This window comes from Corvus cornix, chromosome 4 (assembly GCF_000738735.6).
Source record: "Corvus cornix cornix isolate S_Up_H32 chromosome 4, ASM73873v5, whole genome shotgun sequence".
Lineage (NCBI taxonomy): Eukaryota > Metazoa > Chordata > Aves > Passeriformes > Corvidae > Corvus > Corvus cornix.
This window is the reverse complement of record NC_046334.1, coordinates 12,318,103-12,333,755: the sequence shown is the minus strand read 5'-3', so window position 1 is coordinate 12,333,755 and position 15,653 is coordinate 12,318,103. Positions and strand designations below refer to the sequence as shown.

Here is a 15,653-nt window from a genome sequence, read left to right as displayed (position 1 = left end):
GGGCGATTGGCCGCGATTTGGTCACGTGTTTTCCCCGGCGGGTTGTTGCCGGAAGTTCCCGCTCCCGCCATGGCGGCCGCGCCTCCCTGGGGCGGTCCGGAGGCCTCTCTCCGTGTCCCGCCGCGGCTGTGACGCCTCCGCGCCGCCTCCGCGCAGCCCCGGCCATGGCGGAGCCCAGGCTCGCCGTGAGGAGGAAGAGCCGCTCCAGCTCGGACCGCAAGCGGAGCCGCGCCCCGGTGCAGCCCATCGCCGCCAGCTCGCCGGTGGCTCGCAAGAGACCGAGCTCTGGTCGCGAGGGGCCCCCGGCGGAGGCCCCGGTAGGGGATGTCGGGATCCTGGGCCTGGTGGCGAGGCGGGGAAATCCGTCTGGGAGGGTGGCGTTTGTCGGGAAGGGCCGTGCTTTGTATGAGAGGGTATGATGCCGTTTGGCTTGCCTTTAAAAAAACTCGTCTCTATCAACTCTCTGCTTATGTATCCTGCCTACTTGTAGGATACCTGTTTCACTGAGTCAAGGCGTTCCTTCAGAACCCAAACTGAGTTCTCCTCACCGACGACATCAGACAAAATACTTTTGTGTTAAGTTGGGGCAGGCTTAGGTGACTTGCCCCTGATGTTTGTTCTCTGCAAGTTATTCTGCCTTCTGCGGTGTTGCTTCAGGGTACTAATAACTCCTCTTTTGTTTTTGCAGTGCAGTAACGATAGCGAAGAGGATATGTTTGGTGACTATGACAGCTTCTATGGAAACGATTCATTGCTGGCTCAGGTGGATGATGTTGAGCACAAATACCTGCAGGACAAAAATACGGATGTGAAAGCAGCTGGAGAGATCATACTTGGGAACCTTCAGGCAGGAGCTCACCAGAAAGAGCAAGATAGCTTTTCTACTTCAGAAAATGTGATTGTCCTTAAAAGTGACAAAGAGCGTGCTTGCCAAATGCGTGACAGTGACCCAGCTGATGGTGATCAAGAACTGACTGAGTCTATTTTAGATGACTTGCCATTATCACAACTTGTGTATTTTGAAAAAATGGATGAACTTTCTTCTGCTTTTAGAACATCTCCAGTCTCAAAAGCGGGGGATGAATGTGTGAATTTTTCCTCGGATAAAATTAGGGGCCCATCGTCTTTTTTTGCTGGTGCTGAATGCAGGAACAGACCTACTGACTCTTCCTCACACTCAAAGTGTGTTTTAATTAAAACTGAGAGTCTCAAAGATCACCTGAAAAGTGCTATGACTGGAAATGCCAAAGCCCAGACTCTGCAGGTCTCTAAAACCAAGCAGCTTAAAGAAGCTGTTTTATCTGAAGAGATTTTTGTGGCTAAGAAAACTATTGAATCTTCTTCTCTTGATATAGGCCCTTTTTATGGATTACCTAGCAAGGTTAAAGATTTATTCAGACAACTTCGAGGGATTGAAACACTTTATGGTAGTGTAACTAATGGTCTGTTGGAAAAAAAGAATTGCTAGTGGAGTATTGTTTGTTTCACCCATTATGCTGTAAAAAATATTTAAGCTAATGCTTTGTGTAAACCACACTGGAAAGTAGTTGCTCTGTTTTAGCAGGTGGCTGTTTTGGTGTTTTAGATGGATGGAATTGGTGGATGGTATCCAGCTGGATTATGGAATACCTTGGAAGCCACCATCACTGAACGCTTTAAGTGCTTTATTGGGGAAAAGCTCTCAAACACTGAGCTTAAAGTATTCTATATGAAACACAGGGATTTTGGTATCAACTAACATGCCCCTGGGATTGCTGATAGTACCTTTTTCATTTTTCAGAGTGGCAGCACGACTGCTTAATGTTAGAATCCCTGCAGCAAAGAAAGAACTTGATATACTCATTGCCAACCGGTGGTGGAAAAACTCTTGTAGCTGAAATAATAATTCTCCAAGAATTACTCTGCAGGCAGAAGGATGTTCTGATGATCCTGCCGTATGTTGCCATTGTGCAAGAAAAGGTCTGGATACAGTATTTCTGATAGGCTTTTTTACTTGCTCACTTGCCTGGTTTTCAGCAAGCTCCCGTGGCTTTTATGAATATATGGTGGGAAGTGAGTGACCTCTCCTAAGTGCTGCTCTGAGGGTCAGTAATTTTGTAATGGAACAGACATAAATGATGAGGTGAAGATGTTGAGTTATGAAGTAAAGGGTGCTGAATTTTGAAATAATGGCTTTTTGTGATGTTTTGTGCTGCCCAGCTTCCTAAGGAAGTGATCTTGAAATAAAAACTAACATTTTTTGGCATAAAGGGAAAGTTAGTTTCAGAGAACAGATGAAACCCAGTTTGATAATATGTGTAGATGCTTCAGTTTTGTAGCTGGAATAGGTATTCTTAGCTAATACATGTTCACTAATTCAAGCAGCTGATTGTGATGTGGGTTGGTTTTATGTACATTGAGTTCTTGAGGCAGCTCTGAAATCCAAAATGAGCGTGAATTTATTCTCTAATTGATTTTCTCTTATAGGTTAGGGGTTTATCGAGTTTTGGGATAGAATTGGGTTTCCTGGTTGAAGAATATGCAGGAAGTAAAGGAAGATTTCCACCAATCAAAAGGAGAGTAAAAAAATCTCTTTATATTGCTACTATAGAAAAAGGACATGCTCTGGTGAACTCCTTAATCGAAACAGAAAGAATCGATGACCTCGGCCTGGTTGTGGTAGATGAGGTAGGCCACAAGACGTACTCAGATTTATCAGATGCAAGTTCTTTTAGGTTTCTAATAAGCAATTATATAGGAAGGAGCAGGTTTTTGCTTGATTGGTTTAGCCTAGAGTGTTCATCATGAAATTACTTTTGTTTTTTGTGTTCTGAATTGGTACATGATTCTGTAATTCTGAAAGTTATTTTTCTTTAAATGAAGCATTTATTGCTATTTCAGAGTAATAAATTTTATGTTGAGAGATCTACTGTGGTAGTAGTTGATGGTGAATTCCTGCATAACTTGTCATTTAGAAGTCTCTAATGGGTTACAAAAATGCATGAAGAATTTTAATTGTATGGAATGTATTTTATGAATCCCAGAACTTAATTCTTAGAGATGTAACCATGCAACTTTGTGTCTGGCGTTGATAGTGACGCAGTGAAACATTGACAAAAAAAGAAAAATACCAAGTAACATTTGGCTGTGAGAATTGCCCCTTGCTGTGCTTTTAAGTGGTGGGGCTGACTTGTGCTACCAAGGGTTAGTTGTGGGGTTGAATAACGTGTATAGCATCTAACAGGGATTTTAATTCATGGACTTCTTCAGGCTGACTGACCATACTTTAGCACTGTACCTTCTAAACAGAGGGCAGCTGAAGCACTAACTTCTAGTTTTTCTGGAAGCTGGCTGCTAGGAATGCTTTTACTCTAAGGGCTGCTGAAAACATGTTTTGTTTAAAATTGCCTTAGGCTGGTGAATACAAAGATCTCCATGCTGACTGTTTACTGTCAGGAGTTAACTTGTCAGTTGTGCTCTAGTTAAATGGAAGGTAAATCTTGTTTATGGAAGGTAAATCTTGTCATCTACATTTGCCCTTGAGTCTGTTTTTCTGTGATTCTTAAATGCTTTTTAAGTGAGGTTATATATCTGAACGTAGCAATCCAAATTTACAGGAGGGATATCATGAGGAAGTCCAACAAACACAGTTCTGTAGTATTTATTTAGGTCTATATATTTTGGAGGTTGTTTTAGAAATACTGGTAACTCAGTAACATTCTTGCCTTTTCTTTTTCCCTTCTGTGCACAGCTGCATATGCTCGGTGAGGGCAGTCGTGGAGCAATTCTGGAAATTACTCTGGCAAAAATTCTTTACACCAATAGTAAGTCATGGCTGCAATTAATGTCATTAACATTTCATAGTTGTGGCCTCTCTAGAGAGAAGTCATACTCTCACTTTCTGGATTTGTGCTGTTTTGGCTGGTTTTGAAAAGCACAGCATGACTCCATGTATTAATAGCATTTACTCATTAAGTGTTAATTGACCTGCTAATGTTTTTGAAGCTCTTACAATAGGTCTCTGGAAAATCTTGAGTATTGTCAAAAGTCTTCCATTTCTTTGTAGGAGCCCTTTAGCCATTCCAATTAAATGCTCTGTTTTTACATTTAAGTCTCTGGTAATATTTTGTAACTTAGTATTATTTCTTAGTTAGTTAGTATTTCTTTAGTAGCTGCCTTTCCCTTCAAACCTGCTACTTTGGCACCATGAATGACTAATGATGAAGAAGGAGTCTTATGACTGAAACACTGAGCAGAAGTGTTAAAAAATGGTAATGTGACAACAAATTTACTTTAACTTCTTGTTTGACAGAAAAGACGCAAGTCATTGGAATGAGCGCGACGTTAAATAATGTTGGAGACCTGCAAAAGTTCCTGCAAGCAGAGTACTACACTAATGATTTCAGACCAGTATGTATACAAGTTGCCAGGAACTAGTAAAGAAGATATTTGCCCTTAAATTATAGTAAATCTCTTTAGGATTGTGTCCCAGCTTTTGTGCTGTGTATAATATAAGGCCTGCTATTGCTCTCAATTGCTAACAGTACAATAAATAGTACTGTGCACTTCTAAATACACAAATGCAATACCCTTTATATTGCTGTGCTAAGGCATTTGTTTCATTTTAACTAAAGCAATTCCTAAATTACAGCTACTGTGATGAATCATTGCAGTCCATTTGATTTAACTAGAATCTATGCTGCTCGGGCTTGTATGCTGTCAGGACAGCATGGTTTATGAATAGTTCATGGGATACAATATTTGGCATTCTCCATTACGATTCCATGCTTTATCAAGGCAAATAATTAAAACAATGAACTTCTTTTAAAAATTCTAAACTGTGTGCTTGTGTACAAGTATGTGTATGGCCTGTGATGCTTAGAAAAAATCTGTAGCTGTACATCAGCAACAGCTTTAGAGAAAACTGAGTCATTTAACTGAAGTTTCTCTTTGTGGCTTCTATCTTGCTAGGTAGAATTAAAAGAATACATAAAGATACGAGATACCATTTATGCAGTTGACAGCAAAACAGAAAATGGCTTTGCTTTTTCACGTCTCCTTAATTTCAAGGTAAAAACAAAGTGCATATAGCTTCTTTGAACTGTTGTGAAAGATATTATTTTACACTGATTTGCTTACAGACCTTTTACTAGAGAAATTACTTAAACATGATCATTCATTTGTAGTACCCATGAGAAAGAAGTGGTAGGCTTTGGGAAGGAAAAAAGCCCTAAAATACTGAATGCTTAACTTGATTTTCACTTCTTTTTTACTCTTCAAGGTAGAGGTTTCTTCAGTATTTTGACGTGTGGAGAGTAATGTGTTTGAGTATTCCAGATACTCTATGTTTTCTGTTTGGGGATGGCTTTTCTCAACAGTTGATCACTCTTAGTTCTGAAAGAAGATATCTTTTGGGGAGTTTGCCAGCTTACTACTGCCTTGTAGGGATTCATTTCAACTTTTACAAAGAAAAACGTGTCTTATGGTAGACTGCCAGTATCACAAGTGTTGCTAAAAGAAAATTAAGTATTAAGAGAAAAAGCAAAGAATTTGATTTGTGTATCCATGTATCCCTCAAGTTAGATGTCTTTCAAGTGAGGATTGGGAGAAAACCTTATCCTACAACTTCTTGGAATTGCATCACATTGAATCCAATGGGAGTATTCAAGCGATGGTTGAGAACAAGTATTGAATATTTAGGTTATGACTTAACTTCTAAATTTAAATATTTGTCAATCTATGTTTGTTACAGTATTCTAGTAATCTGGAGAAAGCAGATCCTGACCACATCATTGCACTGGTTACTGAAGTTATTCCTAAATATTCCTGCCTTATCTTTTGTCCCACTAAAAAGAACTGTGAAAATGTGGCTTCAATGGTGTGCAAGTACCTCAAGAAGTAAGTTTCTGTCTTTTTTTTTTTTTTTTTAAATTATAGGTGAGATAATTGCTTACAATTTAGGATTTATTGTCATCTAGTTTGCAAATGTCTTTCCCTGGTGATTAGAAGTAAATACTTTGAACATGGAATCATATAAAGTTGCTAACTGCATAAGTGATAGCAAACTGTGAAAGGCTTATGAAACAAAACCTTTTAAAAAATTCTTACTTTTATACCAAAATAGTTGAAAGAAATTATTGTCAGAGGACAAACACTAAAGAAAGTAAGGAAACGCATACTAAATTAATCTAACTTTGGCACTGGTTGCTGGAAGCTTAGAAAACAAACATTCTTCTCTATAGCCTGGTATCTGGTCATGTATTTTAGTAGTCAGTTGAATATCTGTGTTCCATACCCGCTTTGGAAATCTAAGCTGTAAAATGTAAAGCAGGCTTCATTAACAAGGAAAATAAAGTAAGACATAAGACTGACTTCATTTAAATATGATTCTGTCAACTCATAATGATCTGGCAAAGTGAAATTTATGTAGTAAGAAACTATATTAAAATGAACGATCCCCTCCCTTGCTATCAAAATTGAAACCATTTTAGCTGTACCTATAACCTTCACTATTGGCCCTATATCCTTTGTTTGGTGCACTCAATATCTACACCCAGCCAGTATTTGATCCCTTCTGTTCCTGTGCTTCCAAACAAGAAGGGTTCTATTGCAACTAAATCAGCCTCCTGTGTATTGCTGCTTTAAAGTTACTGGAAATAACTATTTCTCCAATCTAGATGTTAGAGGAATGGATGATGAACAGAAGTAGACAGTAAGCGTGTCTCCTGGTTTTTATTTTCTTTTTAGTTAATGATTGGTCAAAGTCTAAAGAAATGTTTTTCCTCCTCCAAGAGAATTTAGAGCTCACAGGGAGAAAGAGAAACAAGATCTCATCAAGAACCTAAAGAGTATTGGAAATGGTACTGTCTGTCCTCTTTTGAGGCAAACAATTCCTTTTGGTATTGCCTATCACCATGGTGGCCTTACAAATGATGAAAGAAAAAGCATAGAGGAAGCTTATTCTTCAGGTGTCCTGTGTCTGCTTGCTTGCACAGCCACTCTAGCTGCTGGAGTCAACCTGCCAGCTAGAAGGTCAGTAACAGAAACATTTAATTTTTGCATAGACTTTTTGCTTTGTAAAAATAATTGTTTTAATAACTTGGAAATCTCAGTGCTATTTGAAGTGTGTTTCTGCTTTTACCAGGAAATTGGAAGTATAAGGGATTTTGTGTTCAACTTGGGACACAAGACTGTGCAGTATTTATGTAGGAGAAGTGAATCAGTCGGAAGTACGTCAGAGTATGTAACTGAAGAGCACTTACCTAAATGGATTAAGGAAATTTTAATAAATTGAAAAATGCTTCAGTGTTTTTAGTAGGGTTATTCAAGACAACAGTGGTTTCTTTAGATACTGCCCTAAGAACAGTGTTTAAATTGTAAAATAAACCTTTTCCAAGGAGTTACAGTTGGAATATGTTTTAACACAAAAATGTATTATCTTTTCACATACAAGTTCTGATTATGGGGCTACTGTACCTTGTGTGACCAAAGACTGCTAAGAATCCACTTCTGTGTGCACATTTAATACACCTTAAATAATTTAATGCTTTACAATTGATCTACACATCTGTCCAAAGAGGTGCATTTGATTTTTATTAGTTACTAGGTAAGGGGCACATACAAAGAATGATTTTGAATTTGTAACATTTTATTGCTGCTTTAGTAATTCGAATATAAAGCATAACTTATTAAGGGCTTCTTTGTAGGGTGATTCTCAGGGCTCCTTATGTTGCCAATGACTTCCTGAAGAAGAATCAGTATAAACAAATGATTGGAAGAGCTGGTCGAGCTGGTATTGACAGTGCTGGAGAAAGTATTCTCATAGTGCAAGAAAAAGACAAACACTTGGTAAATTTTAAAAAGCTGTTGGTAATTTAAATTGCTGGGTTAAGATGGTGGAAAAAACAGGAGGAGCTGAGCTGCCTAGCTTAATTTTTGGTCACTTTTTAAAAATGTGAGTATTTGACTTATGTAATAGTATCTTTATGTGGTTTGTTTTCAGATATCAACTGTAAACCTCAGATGTTTACACTTATATACACAATTCAGCTTATAAAGAAAATTGGGGGGGGGGTAAGTGTAAAATTAATGTATGAATATTCCTCTGTACTAATATATTCCTTGATCATTTTAGGTTCAGGATTTAGTTCACAGTCCTTTGGAGAATTGCTACAGCAATCTTCTGCTGGAGTTGACCAAGGGAATGCAGAGCCTGTTGTTATCTTTGGTTGGACTGAAGGTATCAATTAAATCTTCTCTGTGAGTAACTTAAGTGCTTGGAAAATGCCAAGAAAATGTCACTTGTTGAGTCTGTAGAAAAAGACAGACTGCTTAAACACTTGGACTTACAAGTTCAGAACAGCTTCTAATCAGATAAGGACAAAAATTTGATTAATCTTTTCATTTAACTCACTTATTAAGTAATCATGTAACACAATTACTTTATGTGTAAAAGCAAAAATTACATCTACTTTATTATACTATACAATATTAATATTTCTATTTTTGATACTTGATTCAGAATACAAATAAAACAGTGGAAACGAGTTAACATGATGCAGTATCTGTAATAATAGAACAGATGGAGAGCAGTCCTATCAGATCCACCACCGAGTATCTATCATTCTATTTGTAGGGATGTATTCTTACAGAAACACAATCTCCTCCTTTATTCGGTATTTTTTTGCTATATCTTATTAAGTGTGTGAAATTATAACTTCAAATATGCTAATCATTTCCCAACTGATGCAGATAGCAGTTACCCATGAGGAAGTGGACAATTTTATGTGCTGTACATTGCTGGGTGTTCAGCAGCAGCTGCTGCCCAAAGAGAAGAGCCTCTCAGAGATAATTAAAGATGGGCTGGAAAATCTAAAAGAAAAAGGACTGCTAAAAGGAAGAATATCTGAGAAGGACCACAATTCCAAATGTTTGCTGACAATCACACCCTTGGGTAAAGCTACATATAAGGGTAAGGCTTTTTTTATTCCTCTTATTAAACTGCAATGAAAAATGAGTTGCAGAGAAACAGTTTTACTGCATGATGTACTGGAGTGAAAATGGGAGTGAAGCAGCCCATGACTGAACACAGTGGCAATGATATGTAATAATATTGATCCCAGTGGGAACAAAACCAGAGCTATACCCCTTAAAAATGACTTAAAGATTTGATTTAGTTGTTGTAATCATAGTGACTCAGGACCTTGTTTTATAATTCATTGTTATGAACAGGTTATTTTAACCAGAAGGATTTATTGGAAAGCTTAAGAGGGAAAGGGAGTATATGACATGTAGACCAATTGTAATTAAAAAAATATATATATAAAAATCTCTTTTCCTGTATATCGTAAAGATTTTGGGGTATGGAATGCAATTGAAATAGGATTAATCTGAAGGGTTCCTTCAATCTACAGCATTATTGCAGGATTTCATTAAAGCCAAGGCATTTTGCAAAGCACTCCAAAACCACACAGAATGAACATGCATGGAAATAGGTGAGTGCCTCTCCTCAGTTTGGCTTCACTGCTCATGTTAGGTCAGAACAGTTATTCACATTACAGATACTTCTCTCCAGTTCAGATGGCGTAACAAGCTTTTGTGGAAGACAAAGACTGATTCTATGTTAAAACGTACTTCATTTAACTCTGTGTGCCTGTTTATAATTGTACTTACTCTTACCCTCTGTGCTTATTCTAGGCTCTATAGACTTGGCATACTGCAATCTCCTGTACAGAGAATTGAAGAAGGGTTTGGAGGGGCTGATTCTTGAGAGCAATCTTCATCTCCTATACCTGGCAACTCCCTATGATTTGACTTCGAGCTGTAGCCCAGATTGGATGATATACTTGAGACAGGTGAGAATTTGCTAGCAAACATGCATTGGGGCATTCAGTAATCCTGGGTATTAAATTTGCAGGGGGTTTGTACACACAGGACATGTTGTGGCGTAACAATTTGATGGGAAATATGCTAATTTTTTACTGGGGAAGCACTAAAATCTATTTAATTCTGTTAAAATGCGGCATTCAGAGATGGACAGTTACAGATAATTCAAACAAGTAGGCAAAGAAGCCACAGATCTGCCTGTGACTAGTGACTGTAGTACTACTCTACTGATTTTACAGAGATACTGAAAAGTATTGTTTCACTGTAAATAATACACTTGTGTTTCCTATAATATGAAAAGAACTAAATATCTGAAAATTCTTTATAAAATCTTATTTTAGTTCAATCAGCTAAGTGCAGCAGAGCAAAAAGTAGCAGATATTGTGGGAGTACCTGAAAGCTTTATTACAAAAAAGGCTTCTGGTCAAGCCATCAGAAAGGTAGGTTGGAGATTTCTCATACCTAAGATAAAAGTTTAGTCATTTCATTTGATTATTTACAAATTCTAGATTATTTTTCTGCTAGTGTTGTTTATTACTGTTCTGATTGTTAAAGTTCTTTTAACCTCCTTGGTTGGTTTTCTTAATGTTTTAATGTCTTTGTGTGTAATATAGAAATGTTTTAAAGCTGTGAAGGGAGTAGAGGTGAAAAGATTTGCCTTGTAGTACCAAGAGAACACCTGCAGTGTGATACTGGCTCTGCATTCTAGCTTGTTTTATTCCTAGAATGTGGACATGGCTGTGGTGAACAGGCTCTACCTGACGTTTGTCCTTTATACCTTACTGAAAGAGACCAATATATGGAGTGTTTCGGAGAAATTTAACATGTCCCGAGGATATGTGCAAAATCTCCTCAATTCTGCTGCCTCCTTTGCATCCTGTCTTCTACATTTCTGTGAGGTACTGTGTTAAAAGAATGGAAATAAATTCTTTGTGGTTTGGTTTTGCAAAATCTGGAGTTTGGCTCTCTTACTTTAGAACTGAATACAGGTGTGGTATTTCACCTTTCCTGTGCAAAAATGTTTCTTCACCTTTCCTGTTCAAAGTTATTTTTCCTACTGAGCAGAGCATGCTCATACAATGACATTTCCGATAGTAAAAGTAAGCTTTATGCACTGAGAATGTGAAAATATACAAATTGTACAGGGCATTGATTACTGTCAGTGCTGTTGGGGAGATAATTGAAATAATGCATTGCTTATCCTTTAGAATTGCCCCAGCTTTGGGATGTTCAGCTGAAGAGTGCTGAATACATCTCTGCAACTGTCTGAAAGGATGACTAGAAATAATTGTGCTTCCCCCATCTGAAAGCCAAATATATGCTTGTTGCCATAGGAGAGTTTTGTCAGTCATATTCCCCAAATACAGAACTTTGGATCTGATTTTTAGCCATCTTTATCTCTGCAGGAATTGGAAGAATTCTGGGTTTATAAAGCCTTGCTGACAGAACTTACCAAGCAGTTGACATACTGTGTTAAGACAGAACTCATCCCTCTGATGGAGGTAGCAGGGGTTCTAGAGGTCAGTAAACGTGGCTTGATGAAACTTTTCAGTGTAAACTTGTGTGCTAAATGTTGCTGTGCCTTTCAAGTGTATCTGAAAGACCAAACTAATTTGTTGCTGGGACTCCATCATAATGTGGATATTCTACAACAGCCTGGAGGTTGGAGGAAAAGTGAGCTGTTGAGGAAATGGGAGCTGGAGCCAATGTTTTTCTTCTGGCTGCTGCCACAGCAGCTGTGAAAATACTGTGTTTGGACAATAATTTAGCTGTATACTTAGTTGGAAAACAGAGTCCAGGTTTCTTTTGTGGTAAGGATTCTTCAGTTCATGGGAGTAAAGAGGAATAAGAATTTACATATTTAAGTTAGAAGATCCTTACAGAAATATGCAAAGTCCTATTGGGAACTTTGGCAATCATTTGCAGTGCTGCATGCACTTTAAATAAGAAATTTAACCAGTCTCTGAATCAAAGACTCCTATTAGAATAAAAGCTCTTTTGGGGCTTCAGTCCAAGGTTATGCTCTTCGCAAAATGATTTAACTTGCCTATCCAGCCTATTGTAGAATCAGTTTGTCAGAAAACCATTGAATTTAGTGGTAGTAAGGCTTTAATCTGAGAACAAGACAGACACCTCCAAAGAATGTGGGACTGTCGTTCCTGTCAGTGACAGTGAATGCAGGAAACATGGCAATAAGAGAAGACAGCAGAGTTGGTATCATCTAGGCTCAGAGAAAATAAAGGCAAATGGATTCCTGAGAGCCCAGTTAAGATTGCTGGGGTGGTAAATCTTAGTGGTAAAGCTCTGCTTTTGGGCTATAAAGATTCTCAGTGAGTATTCATGTTAGAAAGAGAAAAAAGGGAGTTGGATTGATATGCAGAATGAAATGTTTGAGGTTGGTGTAGAGGTTGTCATTTACCAGTAATTCTTATTTCCTGTTCTGATAATCTAACACAGTTTTGTACTTTCAGGCACGAGCAAAACAGCTTTACAATGCAGGGTACAAAACTTTAGCTCACTTGGCTAATGCAAATCCAGATACTCTGGTCAAGATGATTGAGCACTTGTCACGACGTCAAGCCAAACAAATTGTTTCATCTGCAAAGGTGAGTTAGAAACAAAGGTATAAAAACCTGCTTCAGAACTCCCAGTATGTCAAAAGTGGATGTCTGAATGACATTACAAGGGAAGGATTTGGTTTACTGGTGAAGGCACTAGAGTATGTTTGTGATCCAAATACTGATCTGTACTAAGAACAATCTGTTGTATACAGGATAGTGCCAAGTGGTGCTGCTTTTCAGAGGGGCAGCAAAGGGCAAAAATGCTTGACAGCTTGTCTGATGAAATGTGGGAATTGAATGAGTACAGTGGTCTCTGTGCTGGAAATGCTCAGTTCTGCCAATATCTCAGGACTTATCTTACAGAAGTTCTAGTGGTAGTTGTGACACAAGAACAGGACTTCTAGGATTGTAGAAATGGAAACCAGCAAGGTGCACAGTTAACCTCACCTATTTAGGTTGCTTTGTCATGCCCTGTTATTCTTTCCTTTCTTTTCCATTTTGAATATGCCGGTTCTGTAACAAACACTGAGTTTTGTCTAAACAAAAACATGCAGGAAGTACTTTATCAAGTGATGGTATTCTCTATCTCCGTTCATTATCTGCTGTTGCAATGGCATTGGCTTCACATTTGCACATTTGATTCTACTAAAAGAGCAAGCTCTTGGTGAAGTAAGGGAATGTCCAGGATAAAAGGATGCGTGGTTGGTGTAAAAATAAGGCAGTCAATTAGAAAGTTTTGGTTTGTACATTCTCACAAAGTAAACATGCTAACTTTGGGGGTTATGCACTTAAAAGGTCACATTCAGATAATATTGCTGTAGGCTTCTTGCTGCTTTTTTATTTTGCTGCTGTGGGAGCCAAAAGAAAGTGATATATGCAGATTCCTTATCTACACCAATGCCAAATCTAGCAATCTAGCCTACTCTCATGGTCAGATATTAAATTCATGGAGTTTTCTCTAACTGGGAAGTTAGAAGAGTGCTTGCATGGGGTCCTGTTCTTCTCCAACTGCCAGCAACAAACTGTCAGGGCAGTGGATTAAACAACTGCTGATATCAGGAGTCCTGTATGTCTGGTGTAAAATGCTGTAGTAAGAAATTTCAAATAAAGGAAGAAGTTGGCAACTCAGCAGGCACAACTTTAAAAATGTTTACTCCAACGTGGAAAATAAATATCTAAGGTTAATAATGTTCCTTAATAGTTACAGACAAAACTGTTTATGTTCTGTAAATTTGGCATATTGTGTGATGGCAGAATCCAGAAAACCAACTGTGTGCTGTATGAATTTTTGCGTGACTGCTTTTTATATGGGTGTACTCTAATCAGAAAAAAAATGTTGGTGCAAATGTTAGTCCTTTGAGGCAAAGCTGCTGCAGTCCTGGGAGCAGCAGCAGAAGTCTTTTACAGACCCAGGTGCAAGTTTGGAAAGAAACACTGGTGTTTTAATCTGTCTAAGAGTTATAGCTACTGCTTGTATTTGTTTTCTAATTTTTGTTTCTTTGTTTTTTCTTATTGTAGATGCTGCTGAGTGAAAAAGCTGAGGCTTTACAGGAAGAAGTCGAAGAACTCTTAAAGGTGCCAACAGATATCCCAGGGACCCACTGACTCTCATGAAGAGAAATCATGAATCCAAAATCTGGATATTTTAAAGTTTTTTACCTCTCCTGTTTAAAGATGCTGTAATTTAATAAATATTTAATGCCTTTTGTATACCACAATTTTGAGTGAGTTCTGAGTTCAGAATGTTTCCTGGAAAGTGGACTTCATTTGAAGGTTTGGATTATGAACTTCTTGAGCAATAGGACAGAATCATAATTCATTCCTGGTTTTAGACATAGCCCTAGGAGTGCTTTGGGGGTTGGACTGACTGCCTGGTGTGTACTTCTGCTGGGAGCTTATGTTCACAGCTCACTTATATAATATCTTTGGATATTCCCTTTAGTACACTTGCACTTGAGTGAGCTACTCCAAAGTTCCTGCTTGCAGGATTCTCTGTACTCTAAGTGTAGCTAATGGAAGGAGAGAAATAGAGCTGCAATTCATAACAAAGAAGTTGTCCCAGAGTTGTGCAAGAGGTCATAGGTGATGCCTAGTTTAAGCCTTTTTTAAAAATGCAAATATCAAATTTGTACCCAGCCTCTGGCAATTCCCTGAGATAATTCTTTCAAGATGCTTCTGAAGCAGTCTTCCAAACAGAAAGTTTACTTTTTTTTAAGGTTTTTTAATTTCTTGCTTAAATGTGAAGACTAAATAAAGATGAAGTCTTAAAGAACTGACCTTTGAGAAGCCCTGTCAAGTTCTGAGACCCCATGGGCATGTGTCGGTTGCACTAGTTAGGATTTTTAAAGGTATCTGAACCAGATTTTCTCCAGCAAAAGGTTAAGCTTCATGAAAGTAGTTTTGAGGATGCCTGAACCTTCCTCAGTTGAGATTCAGTAAACTTCAAAGCTGGTGTGTAGTACTTGACAATGGCCTGCACATTAAGACAGACTTGAAAGCTGGGGCAGCCTGGTGCATTAAATTACAGATCCATAGGCTGGTTTGGGTTGGAAGAAACCTTAAAGATCACCTAGTTCCAATCCCCCTGCCATAGGCAGGGACATCTTTCACTGGCCTGGGTTTTTTAGAGCCCCACCCAGCCTGGCCTTGAACACCAGGGATGGGGCATCCACAGCTTCCTTGGGTAACCTCTGCCAGTGCTTCATCACCCTAACAGTAAAGAATTTCTTCCTAATATCCAATCTAAATCTCTTTTAGTTTAAATCCATTTCCCTCTTGTCCTATCACTATCTGCTCCTCTAAAAAGTCTGTCTCCCTCATTTTTTATAAGCGCTGGAGCCTTCTCCATGAAGAACAACCCCAGTTCTCTCAGCCTGTGTTCATAGGAGTGGTGCTCCAGCCCTCTGAGCATCTCCATGACCTCTGAATCTGGTCCAACAGGATCCATGGCTTTCTTGTGCTGAGAACCCTAGAGCTGGATGCAGTATTCCAGGTGGGGTCTCATGAGGGTGTGAAATTAGTTCTGAATTATGGTAGCCAGTGTACTGGCACATCTACACATGGCACATCTGTGTAAAATTGGGTGTCTCTTCTCAGTAAAGGAAAAGTAAGATAAACCTTAGTTAAACCGGGGGCTTGTTACTCAGGTTGATTATGTTGGGGTTCTAGAAATAAACAGGAACGTTTTCAAATCCAGTGGGGGTGTTAGATGTTGAATGGTTGACAGAA

The 15,653-nt window shown here is 38.5% G+C and overlaps 1 protein-coding gene across 2 annotated transcripts; it reads left to right on the top strand.

The window, feature by feature from the left end:
* The first annotated feature begins 49 nt into the window (after positions 1–49).
* HELQ (helicase, POLQ like) lies at positions 50–14,143 on the top strand. Of its 2 annotated transcripts, XM_010412014.3 has the most exons (18): positions 50–317; positions 689–1,427; positions 1,781–1,959; positions 2,467–2,667; positions 3,731–3,803; positions 4,292–4,389; positions 4,951–5,049; positions 5,732–5,877; positions 6,772–7,011; positions 7,686–7,827; positions 8,114–8,218; positions 8,731–8,950; positions 9,676–9,833; positions 10,206–10,304; positions 10,590–10,763; positions 11,271–11,384; positions 12,336–12,470; positions 13,944–14,143. In XM_010412014.3, the coding sequence occupies exons 1-18, from the start codon at positions 165–167 to the stop codon at positions 14,028–14,030; spliced, it is 3,162 nt and encodes a 1,053-aa protein (XP_010410316.1). In that variant the 5' UTR covers positions 50–164; the 3' UTR covers positions 14,031–14,143. The 2 variants fall into 2 exon arrangements, with proteins under 2 accessions (XP_010410316.1, XP_010410317.1); XM_010412015.3 differs by lacking the exons at positions 50–317; positions 1,781–1,959 and having other exon boundaries at positions 1,267–1,427.
* Positions 14,144–15,653: the final 1,510 nt, after the last annotated feature.